The sequence below is a fragment of the Phaethon aethereus genome (assembly GCF_964289735.1).
Source record: "Phaethon aethereus genome assembly, chromosome: 4".
Classification (NCBI taxonomy): domain Eukaryota; kingdom Metazoa; phylum Chordata; class Aves; order Phaethontiformes; family Phaethontidae; genus Phaethon; species Phaethon aethereus.
Window position 1 is genome coordinate 36,590,398 of NC_138578.1, and position 12,379 is coordinate 36,602,776.

The window sequence follows — 12,379 nt, forward strand, 5'->3', positions numbered from 1 at the left end:
TCAAATACACTCCAATAACATTTCTTCCCCCTCTGTGCATGTTATATTAGCAGCTTCATTTTTAAGGTGACAGCAGTTTCCTGTGTAGACTCATGCCAGGTCAAGAAAAGAAGTTAAAAAAGAAGTTGGAAAAATATGATTTAGCTGTTGTTTGTTTTTTTTTTTAATAGGGGTGTGGGGTTTTAAACTACAATGGCATTGAATAACGGCTAACAACTCCTTATTTAGGACCATGAAAGCCATAGCGTTCTCTCAAGAGCCACTGAGAAGGGAAGTCTAAGCATCAAGGTTTATCTGACCAGAAAAGCGACCCCCAAAGTTGCTCTTTATGTTATCTTGCTGCCTCCTTAAAACTCCACTAGCAGTCATGGCTGTGAGAGGTTAGTAAGTAGTGCGTGTTTTGGAATCAAGTGGATGTGTCTTCTGCGCTCAGAATTTGATGAGGACAAAAGCTTTTATAAAAAAGAAAGGAGGTGGCAGGGGTTTGTATCCCTCAGAGAGCTGCGCTGGGGACAGGGTTTGGGTCACCGCTTAACCACCTTTGCAGAGGTTACATCGCCCTCTTGTGTGAAGCCCTAGTCATTTTGGTATGAAATCTGGTTGGATCGGGAATGCAGAATGTACGTTGGCTTCCTTTTGGCTGTGCTTTTATAAAACTGGACCCCATGAAATGCCGCGTGTGTGGCAACTCTCTTCTGCTCAGATGCACCCTGCCCACTTCGTCCTTCCCAGACAGATAAGAAATAGGGTGTTGGATGCTTTAAAAAAATTTCTTTCCAATTTTGCTTTTCAACATCAAATTATGGGAACTCTTAAAGTCAGTTGCATCAACACCTTCAGAAACTTGAACCTGCAGATACCCCACTCAGCTATTTAGTTCAGTATTGCAAGAGAAACTGGGGGTAGGGGGTGTCCACGTCAGCCTCAAAGTCACCAGGTAATTTTACTATAATTAAGGCACTGATAGTGTGACAGGACTGCCAGTATGAATTTTTTTAAAATGAAGAATCAAGATATACTGGCTGAGCATTTTGTGTAAGTAATTTGGCGGTCCAGGTTTCCAGATAGCTTTCATGAACTATGCTTGGCTTTGTCAGTGCTGTTGCTCCATTAGATTTATGAGATACATGGCACAATCGGTGTCTTCTGTTCTGTTCTTTTCCCTTTCCAATCAATAAAAAGGTGAAAGAAGTATTTTCTGTCTGTCCATTTTGGCTTGACGCCTTCATATCAGACCATGTCCAAGAAGCGTTATGCTCTTGGCCTAGCAACTGTATTTCAGTACCCGATCAACAAAGAAAATATACAGAAAACAAGGAAAGAAGCTTTTATATTATACAAAAAAGACTCTGTTGAATACAGTTTATTGACAAATGAAAGTTTAGAAGGGTTGCTTATGTTAATGCTGTATAAATATTTAGTAGTCATGACTAATAATAGTTTGATAAGTAAGTAGATACTGGTGGAGTGCCTGAGAATTGGAGATTGATTGCTGGCCTACTGTACAGAGCAATTGTATTTATTTTAAAAAATTTCCTTAGGTGTCTGTCGTGCATATGCCAAAACAGCCCTATTATCTTTATAAATTGTGGCTTGTGAATCAGATTTATACGATAACATCTTTTGAAGCAATCTGCTTGATGTTTTCTTCACTTTTCTTTCTTACAGGCAGAAACGATGAATGCCAGTCTCTTACGTGTTCACCTTGAATGCAGTTTACCTAATGATGCATATCAGCAAGTTAAGGTATGTTTTATTATCATTTTATATCTATTTAAGTTGTCTTATTTTAATCCAAGTTTAGAGGGGCACTTTTCAGAGCTCTAGAAGTTTTAGCAACAATGCAATTTTCAATGTCTCAGTTTAAAGGGGAATTGTGCTTTTAGCTATGCTTTTATAAAACCATACCCTGTGGTATAAATTAAATGTGGCACACTATAACCTTTAGGAGAGGGGGAGATGGAAAAAGACACCCAACCCCCCAAAAAACCCCAACCCAACCCGACAGGTTAAGCATTTTAATATGTAGGTCTTGTATTACTTACATGGAGTACAAAAGTGATTATATTCCTGTACTTTCCTTTCTCCAGAAACGTTTCGCAAGTTTCTGGCTCATACTGACAACAGAGCAATGAACTGAGAGGCTGAAGTCTGGGCTGCCTGGGCCATGTGCTCAGGAGGCTTTGAAGGTGACCTTGGCTTTGGGCAGAGGTGTGGAGGGGTGAGCTCATTAGCAAAAAAAGCCCCCTCCAAAAGCTCTGAGCATTCAAGACAGTGGGTCTCCTCCTCCTGGGCGGTGCCATCTGAATCTCCTCTTCCCCCGTCTCTCCAGTGACCTTACACAGTAAATGGGTGTTGGTTCACAGCAATGGTGGTACTTGATGGGGTGTTTTGTTGGATCAGATACATAGGCCCGTGCGATGGTCTGTGGCACCTTTCATCAAGTGTGACAGGGCCCAGACTCCATAGGTGTTTTTCTGTACGTTACACATCACAGTGATCCCGTGCTGTTTTACTCCCATGTTTGATTCTTGCGTTGCATTGGTGAATAAGGCTAGACTTGAGGTGCACCTGGGCGTTTGAGATTCACGTAGTGCAGCTGCCCGCTCTTTGATGTGAGCTTTCCAAGAGCAGACCATCTCTGTGCTCCAGTCTCCACAGCAGCCCTCTCCTGCTCCTTGGGAGCCATTTCAAGTGCCGAGGGTTTCTTTGATGCTGTGTGAGTGGCGAACTGGCATCCCATTCCCAGAGACACTTTGCCACTCCAGCTGTACCTCCTTGCAGCACTTCAGATTAGCTGAAGGTGGTTTGGTGCCGCTTGACAAGAGCACTTCACGTGCCAGGGGTGGAGGTTTTCTCCTCCTCCTCGCCCTGCGCAAATCAGTCCTTTTGGTAGGGCATCGGAGCCTGAGTTTAGCAGCCTTCATGGTGTGATGCAGGGACAAATTTATGTTACTCACTGTTGATTGTCTAGTTTTGTTTTGCTTTGTTGGCTTTAATTTTTTGCGAAATGGTGTCTGTGTCTTTGTAGTTGCTGAGACTCAGCTTGTCTTAACAGCAGCTGCTAATTAGAGAAGGAAATAAGATCCTATTTGTATTTATTTGAAGTATTCTAGCCAGACGACAGTGTTTTCTATTAAGAATTGTACATGTATGTTTGTTTTTTTAAAATTACTTCAGTGAGAAATGGAGACAAAAAACACAGGATTTGGAAAAATTAACTATAAACAGACCAGTGAACATGAACTGTCTTCCTACCATTAAGACACATGCATCAGTCTGTTTATGGCACATTTTATTGAAGGCAGAGGATATAACAAAGGAAACTGTTTTGCAGTCCCTGAGGTGAGACTGACTAAGACAGTTTATAAATTTGCATTCTTTCAAGGTTCAGTGTCCTTTTTAGTTGTTTTTCGTCTTTGTTTTTGCTGTGCTGTCTGTACCTGCACTGTCTTTGGTTTCTGCTGAGATTTTAGCAGAGGTCCTAATTACTCCTTTTTTGCCAGTACTTTGGTGCTGGAAACCTTGTCTGTTAGATAATACCTTTGATTAACTTCTCAAGATACCTTACTGTAATGAAATTTTTCCATTCCCTCCCCCACCACACACACATGATATCCCCTTGTCTCGCTCCAGAGTTGCTGTTTTATGTCTGATGATCCAATGCTGCTAGAAATGAGCTTAATGGTAAGAATGGAAAATACCCAACAAGATTTTGTGGAGCACAGACAATACTTACTGGAGAATCTTTTTGTAGTTTATGTAGCAATGGAAAAAACGAAGACCTCGGGTAAGTCCTAAATATGACTGTTAATTGTAATAGACTTGGTTTTATACATAAGTTGTAATTTGCTGTGCTAAATTGAATCAAATTCAGTGACAGCCAAATTTTGCAAGTAAGGGAAAACAAATCAGTTTACTTAAACACAGCTTGTCAGCCACTTTGTTTAGGGCAGAGTTACTGTAAGCGTAGTCCTCTTTTATAAAGGTAATGATTGTAAAGTTGTAAACTACATCTGTGTCATTCTTTAGTCCCGCATGCTTATACATCTGCTTAAATACTATAGAAAGATGTCATGGTCCTTCAATTCCTACAACCGCATTTATGGTTTCCCATTAATTAAATTAACCATAATAGGACAGAAGGCATGAATGATTTGTAGGCAGATCGTTGAAGGCAGAGTGGTTGGTACAGTACTGGGGATAGTGGCTGTTGTGGAAAGTAGGGTAATGAGGTAATACAGATATGTGCATCATTTGTTCTTGTAAGCTAGAATTCCACAGGCAAAACAATCAACTCCTTGCAGTTTCTTTATGCTACATTTATTGGGCAAACAAATCCTCTAAATCCAGGGGATTTTAAATTATTTATAAAGCTTTGCAGTCTGTTTGAATAGCATTTTTAGACATTTCTGCCAGTTTTAGTTTCTGATTGAAGAAGAAGGAACTACTTAAGAATCCGGATTAAAATAATATTTTTTAACACACTAGTAAAAAAGGACATTATTTTTTTGTCTTTCAAGAAGTTGCATTCTAGATCTAGTCACAAAACAATTTATGCTGTTCCCTGTGTGCCTGTTCTGTGATGTGGTATTTACACAGAGCTGAAACTGAAATACCCACTGTAAACTTAGTTTCCCTGCCAGTGAGATGCCAGTGCTTTGTTATGTTCAGTTGTGGACATACGTTTATTCTGATGCTGGTAGAGAATTGTTCACATCTGCTGTGTCAAGGGTGCTTGCTCTTAACACTTTTGATGGTTAAAGTTCTAGAAGTGTGCTTTTGAGGCTGTTTTCTATTAAATATAATGCAATTGTAAGTCCTCACTGTATTAGAGGTTGGTCATATAAGCCCTCTGGTACTTGCTGTCAGTGGGAAGTTCCATGTCTTGCTCCATCAGTACTGGTGGTGGCTTTACCATATCAAACAGCAATGCTTGCTTGCCTTCCGCTTGTGTAATTAAATGAGAGACGTGGTCTTGAGGGAAAGACCTAACAAAAGGGAATGCGGTGTAGTCGCCGTCTACAGCACCTGTGTTAGCACCTACAGTGGGACAGAAGGTAGGCGAGGTCTGCATGGGGCAACTAGACAGCTGGAAAGGTTGAAAGGGGAGTATGTGCTTTAAACAGCTATGGGTATGTGGAGCATCTGCTCACTCGGAATCAACATCTTGAACTCTCTCTGGGAAGCTGGCACCTTTAGTCTTACTTTCAAACAGCTGAGCAAAGCACACTTACTATTAGAAATTGTGCCTGGTGAATCGGAAGAATGTCTTTTTATGTCAGCCCACGTCTACTGAGGTAATACAAGTATAAGCAAGGGCAAGAACTCGGGTCATCTTCCTTCATGGAAGTGTCGATCAACACCCTGATATAATAGTCATCGCTCGTTCTGTCCTTCTTCTGGTCCTCTACATCTTCGTAGTGTCCTGTGGACAGGAACATAGCTTTGCCAGAATCAGGGTGGTTACCCAATATAGCTGTATCACCTATTGGCCGGTGAAAGCCAAGTTGTTCCCATCTCCTGTTGCTCTAGTCAATAGGTTACTACCCCACCAAGTGATAGGACCATTCCTGTTTTAAGCCCAAAAGGTGTTATGCACCAAATCCAGCTTCGCATTGTCTCCTGAGAATGCTTGCTGTTCATAGCAGGTGAGCCGGGTTCTTGCACAGCTGTGTATATATACAGAACAGTTTTTACTGGAGACGCTTGTGCTTTTGATAGGTTGGCCCTTAGACTTAGAAAGTTACGGCAGCATCAGCCATCCTTCTTTCCTTCAGCTGTGCCTCCCATCTCCCTGCCCATAGGAAAGGAAGGAGTTGTGCTCCATCTTGGATTTAGGAGATAATGAAGGATGATTCCCTGTTGATGCTTAGCTTTTTTTGTGGCCAAAAAACATTTTGAGTGGATTTTTACTCCTTTATGAAACGATTGACAGTTCAAGATGTGAATAGTTCCTCCTTTTTACTAGGGTAGCTGTCACACAAAGATTTTATAATTTAAATCAGGGTTGCTTCTCATTTGAGTATCTGTCAAAGTGAGAGTGCTTCCACCCTTGGTGAACTTACCTCAGTGTTCATTCTTTTGGACAGGTGATTCCTCAGTAGATGTGTACGTCATGCATTCTGGGAACAGCCTTGTGCATATACAGGTAATCATGGGCTTCAGGAAGTCATATTTTAGGGTGTTGAATTTGATTGGGGAATTATTTAGCCCACTGACTTGCTCTCTGATAGCAGATTGATTTTGCTGGTGGCAAATGTCATGCTTCTGTATTTTTAAAATGTGCCCAAACACCTAATAGATCGTAAGATGATGCATTGTAGTTCAGTGATGGATTTTTTTTTAATAGCTGTTAACTTGAATAAAAATCCATGGGTTGATTTAAAAGATGTGAGAAAATGGCAGATATCGGCTTGCAAATTTGACAAGAAGATACACTAATACAGGAGCTACAACAATAATGGTAGTACTGCTACAAGGATCATTGTGTCTTTTCTTCATGCAGGACATACGGCAGTTGTCACAAAAAGACAGATTACCTATGGAGTTTGAGCCAGTACTGCTATCTTCATCATCTACTAATTTTACAAAAGTTGCTTCTATTTCTTGTAAAGGTACAGGATACATATACTTACAGATAATATGATTAAACAGGATTTGATTATAAAAGGGTGGCTTTTTTCAGGAGATAGAGACCCTGAAAGATCTCAAAATCAACTTGTCTGGACTTTTTTGAGGAGGAGAATGAATTCTTTCTGCTAATTGTTTCCACCATTTTTGTATATATATGCTTCCTCTTATGCCGATCGAAGGCTCTAAGCTATACATATTTCAAAAACGGGAAGAAAACATTTGCTAAAATGTGAACTGATTGTACAATAAGCATAATTATTGACTACGTTTTTTCAACATACTTTTATAATTTGTGGTTATTTTTCTGTTTCCAGTATATTTTCTAAAAGGCTATTGTGCTTGGGTGGTCATTTTCTATGACATTTCTTGGCAGAATCATTGAAGAGGCTTGCCTGAGACCAGGCGTGTTTGTGGAAGAGCAAAGATTAACATTTAAGCATTCCTGACTCCAGCCTGTTTCTTATTCTGACCACTAGACTGCAGTGCATAGACTTCAAACATTTATGAAACAGGCTGCTTTTATAATGACATTGGGACTTGTTTTTCCTAGCAAAAAAAGGGCAAATAAGAAGAAAGAAGGGACTATATGTTAAGTTATTCTTTTTTTCAGACCAGTTTTTCCTTTATTAAAAGGGGGCAGTGTGCACTGATAAGTAAGAATGCTGTGCCAGTGACATGTAGTTAAAAATGGTCAGGTTGCTCTTTGCACAGCCTTGTTGTGTGTGTACCATTCATAAATTATTCTTAAAGCAAGGTATGGTACCTCTGAAAATTAGGACATAAGCAATTAGATGCTTTGCTCACCTGTGTGAGAACAGAACCAGCAAATGTTCCCCTTTTTAGTGTTCTTCCAAGTCCTCACGTGAAAATCATTGTGGATGTGCTTTTGTTCTGGCTGATGTTGTATTCTCCTGTATGTCTGTTCTTTGCCCAGCTGCATCCTGTGACAGTGAAAATCCTTATGCTGACAACATGAAGAATAATCTGTTGGAAGGCACTACAACACTAAAAGCCTGTCTTTCCTGTCCTGTGATGGAAGGGTAGGTTAACAGTGGATTTTTGTTTGTTTGTTAACGTTCACGGGTATTACAAGAAGAATATTGTACCTTACTTTAAGATAGGAGGTTAGCTTGCTTTGCCGCTGAACGATTCCAGGGACAGTGAAGAGGCTTATTCCTGTTGTTGCTGTGTCATTTGCCAAAACAGACCTGTGACATTTCAAGCAATAGTTCTGTATTTTATCCAGGAAGAATTTCAGGAACCAGTAAAAAGATAGGCCTTAGCACCTCATAACATATAAATGTTGCTAGAGTCTGTGATAAAATTTCCACCATCCTTGTTAATCCAACACAGAAGCAGGATAGCTATGGAAAAAATGTGAAGTCATTTCTTCAGTCGTCTTTTGCCAATTTCATCCAAACTGCGATATCACAAAGCAGTAGGCAATGTTGTACTGTAGCATAGCAAGAGGGTAGAGTGATTACCTGTCTACCTCTTTGATGTTGTTCTCTATTTTTACTCTGATATTATATGCAAATATTCCAAAGAAAATAATTTTGTTCTTTCTCCTTAAAACCTTGAAAGAGCCTCATTGTGCAAGAATTCTACAGTTATCTTCTCTTGTGTGGACTGTTTATGTGTGCTCAGGGACAATTGCAGATGTGTTTATTTTTCTTCTGTATTTACTACAGGTATTTTGGTGTAGATCCTTCTGCAGCATTGTTTCATATAGAACCACATCATAATATTTCAGGATTTTGGTCCATATGGTTTACAAACAATTTTGACTTCAGCATTGGTATGAATGAAGTCTTCATAGCCAGAGAAACAAAGAACATTTTAAAGGTAAGCTTTATTTCTGCTTCATATAATGTTTTGTCTTTGATTTAAGGGTACGGTCCTTTGACATACAAAAGAGATTCTTTGAAGAACTCTGTGTTCTCAGAGCTGGTTGAAATCAGTTGAAAATAAGGGTACATGTATGCCTGTAACTGTTAGGTCCTGAAGAGCTTACTCTCTCAATAGGCATTATTCACTGTCCGGCTTGTTTTTCTATTGTTTTATTAGCAACTGTTCTTTCATTTGAGTTGCAGCTACAGATGCATCAAATTATAGACAGTTGCTCTGTTCTCAGAATTGTTGCATGTGTGTTTGTGCTCTATAGGATTCAGCATTTCTTCATAGACTGTAATGGAAGTCTTTAGTACATAGATGAGCTTTGAAGTTTAGAAGGCGAAGCCAATAATTTACTCGTGCAATTGCTTGATTCAAACCAGACAAATCTGGTTTATGAATAAGCACATGATGTAGACATCTAATTGGCTCTTCGTATATTTAGATAGGAGATTTACATATGTGCACTGTATGGATCAGTTATGGGCACATATGTGTGTGTAATAACAGCAAAAACATGAAGGAAGAGAAAGTTTGCATTCTTCAAGGTACCACTTGCACCAAAAATACTGTACTAATTCTAATTCAGTTGTCATTTGATTCTTTCTAGATTCTGAACTTTGCCGAACCTTTGACTCTACCTCCAGGCTGCTGGAATGTATTCTCTTTGAAGCTCAGTGTGAAAGACACTGTAACAAATGTGCTTTCTAGTATTTGTTTGGCCACAAATGTGGGAGTAATGTTTGAAATACCTCTGCAGATATATTCGACTGTGTCCAAGGTATCATATTCAGTTGTGTTGAATGATCGTTATGCACTGCAAACCAAACCTCTTTCCTAGGCCAGAAATCTGTCCCTTAGTCCTGAAACGAAAACTCAGTACCAGACCACTCTGTGAAACCATTCAAGCCCTTAGACGTGAACAGTGATGGAATTGCAGTTCTCTAGGCAATCTTAATTCTCTAATTTGACTCGTCCAAATTATGCACTGAGAAACTGGAATTTGTCCTGTTGTTTTGTCATATGGTCAGTTGTATTTTTTTGTTTTGTTTTTCCAGCAGGGGGATCTTCGTTTTGAAGCCATTGCCCACTGTGATATTCAGTGTTACTTGGGAAAGTCTCATTCAGGTAGACTCATCTTTTTTTTTCTAGGCATTTGACCATAGTTTTATTGTAGAAAGTTCATTTTATGTAGCAGGACTTGTAATGAGGCTATTGAAATTGTTTGTACCAAGTACTTAATTTTTAAAAACATCCACTTTTCTGGCTTTGAGTAACCTGTACTGAGTACACTGTGCAGTATTTCAGACCTCTAGTTCCATAGCATATGCTAAGCTATTGTTCTGTCTTGAAACTTTTTTTTTACTTAATATTTTAAGACTCTCCTATAAGTTCTCATTGGTGGTGTACTGCTCCTTGCTTTCTTCATATGCAAGTTCTCCACAGATGTTAAGGTAGAATGATAAAGCTCAAAGTGATTAGAAAATGTGCATAGTCTGGGTCCAGAACTTGGGAAGTCTCTGACATAAGCCAAACAACAAATGTTGACCAGTATCCTGTCTTTAGCCAGAGTTAAATCTGAAGGCCTTTTTATTTGTTCTCACAGCGATAATTTAATAAATTTCTGCAAAAGACCATTTATCAGGCTTATAAAACAGCATCCTTCATGCCCTATGATGTGAAATAGAAAGAAGGGGTCTCATTCTTTCTGGAACTGAGGAATCTGTCTCCAGATACTGTAATGCTGGGAGCTGTTTTAAGTACCTGGCTGGCATTTACCAAAATACAGTGTTAAGTATTACATGGACATGGTACTGCCTGAAGAATGTTGAATCTGATGAAAGCTGATTCAGAATAGTGTTGTTTTTTTTAATCTCTGCTCAGTAAGGAATTTCAGTAGGCACCTGGGTACCATAGGCTTTAAACGTTTAAGTGGGTGCTCTCCTGAACGTGTTTTCAAGATGATGCTTTCCTAAAATGTATTTTTGTATGAGGATATGAAGAAGGCAATAGTAGTCAGTCAAATGTAAAAAGGAGAATTGAAGTGACATACGGAAACATGTGGCTTGAAGAATTACTGATACATATGCACACTTAGGTACATATCTTAGAAGCAAGCGTTTGATTTTTGTTTTTTTGAAAAAATCTATATAAAGGAATACTTGCTGATACAAGTAAGTCCTTGTTGCTTATTTTCTTTCCATTCTAACAACACACATAAATGGATCTTTACGTGCAGGTATTCTGCCTTCTAATTTAGGATATTAGTGTTTGTTAAATAGAAAAGTCTAATGCACAAACCTGAAAATACTGACCTAAAGAACTTGTAGCTGGATTATTCCAGTCATCATCAATCTCAGTTGGTTACTTTAAACACTAAGAATTTTTAAATTAAGTACATGTACTTTAAAAATAAGCCATTTTTGTTTTCTTTTAAAAGAAATTTGCTTTTCTAACTCCTTTCTGCTATGTGAAAATGCCTGAACCAATATGAGTCTATCTTTCTAAAAGTCATTAATCTTTAGGCTGATGTAAAGCCTTGCAATTTTATCTTAAGAAGAATTTGAGAAAAACATCAGCACCTCGAAAAAAGAAGCTAAAATGAAAACACCATTTCTGCCAAACTGTGGGATTTGTTTTGCTCCCTGCTGTGTTGTGATATTATAATTTTGTACCACAATGTAGAGAATAGTATATATCTTGATACTTTATTGACATCAGTGGAGAGTTCTGTGTTAAGACTACTGATAACATCATGATTTTTCAATGGTATCCATTAGAAATAGCAACAGTAAAAAGGGCTTACTAGTGCATACAAAGCCTGTGCAATATCCATACTCTTGTTTGCATGTAGAATTACTGTGGTTTTGCAGATGTATTTCTTTAAGCAAATCAGATACAGACAATAATATATATACCCTCACATACGCTTGCTTTGAAGGGAAAAAGTGGGTTGCCTTTTTCATTTTTTGTGTCAGGACCTTTTGCAGATACTGCTAACTCGTGTTCAGAAGTAGATTGATGGAAGGAGCAAATGTTATCTCTGTAAAACATGAAAAATCTGTTATCGTTTTAGCAAATCTGCTTTGGCAGAAGAGTCTCTCTCTGGACCGTTCTGCCTGGGATGTGGATTCTGAGCTTGCAAGTGAACTTTATGAAAGATGGCAAAAAATAAGACGTGGGGAAGCCTGCAGGTCTGTACAGAATCTGTTGAGGTTCTTAAATCAAGCCAGTACAGTGTTGTAAGAAACAGTATTTCTGTTCTGAAGTATTCTTAATTAGAACAAACATTTTTGACCTTCCTGCACTTAAGTTAGTTATCTTGAAGCACCTGGAATTTCAGAGCACCCCAGACACCCCCAGCTTCCATTTCAAGGCACTGCCAGCCATAAGTAAACGTTTCATATGCCTGAACTTTAGGATGTAAATAATGTTCTGACTATAACAACCCCACCACAGCTACCCAGTGTGAAACCAGTCAAAGCATGTTTTACCACATCATTTGTGGAGTTGCATGAGTCCTTCATCAACAGGTCACATAGCAGTCTTTTCAGGATCGTGGTCTTTGAATAGCTTTTAAGGTTTTTAGTCCCAGGCCTAATAAATACTGCATACTGGGGATGGTGGGAAGGGAGCAGTCACTGTGACCGAGCAATTCTTGTAGAGATAGTGCATCAGGGACATCAGCCCCTTTCCAGAATAAGGAGGTAGAGCTGTTAAAACCACAGTCATGTTGCAGGTGGAAAAGTGGAGACTGAAGGGAGGCATATAAGTTACACTGACTCTCTAACTACTAGGTTACAGCTTTATGGGCTTTATTTTGTGAAGTACATTTTCAAGGAAAGATTAG

General features: G+C 39.0%; 1 protein-coding gene across 1 annotated transcript in view; it reads left to right on the forward strand.

Moving 5' to 3' along the window:
- Positions 1-12,379, forward strand: part of TMEM131L (transmembrane 131 like) — a gene marked incomplete at its 5' end in the record, with an annotated part of 83,181 nt that overhangs the window by 45,311 nt on the left and 25,491 nt on the right. The window contains 9 exons of the mRNA XM_081998995.1: positions 1,669-1,746; positions 3,637-3,790; positions 6,093-6,151; positions 6,509-6,617; positions 7,571-7,676; positions 8,328-8,481; positions 9,140-9,310; positions 9,588-9,657; positions 11,606-11,723. Of these exons, the coding sequence (XP_081855121.1) occupies positions 1,669-1,746; positions 3,637-3,790; positions 6,093-6,151; positions 6,509-6,617; positions 7,571-7,676; positions 8,328-8,481; positions 9,140-9,310; positions 9,588-9,657; positions 11,606-11,723 (1,019 nt within the window). The remainder of the gene's footprint in view (positions 1-1,668; positions 1,747-3,636; positions 3,791-6,092; positions 6,152-6,508; positions 6,618-7,570; positions 7,677-8,327; positions 8,482-9,139; positions 9,311-9,587; positions 9,658-11,605; positions 11,724-12,379) is intronic.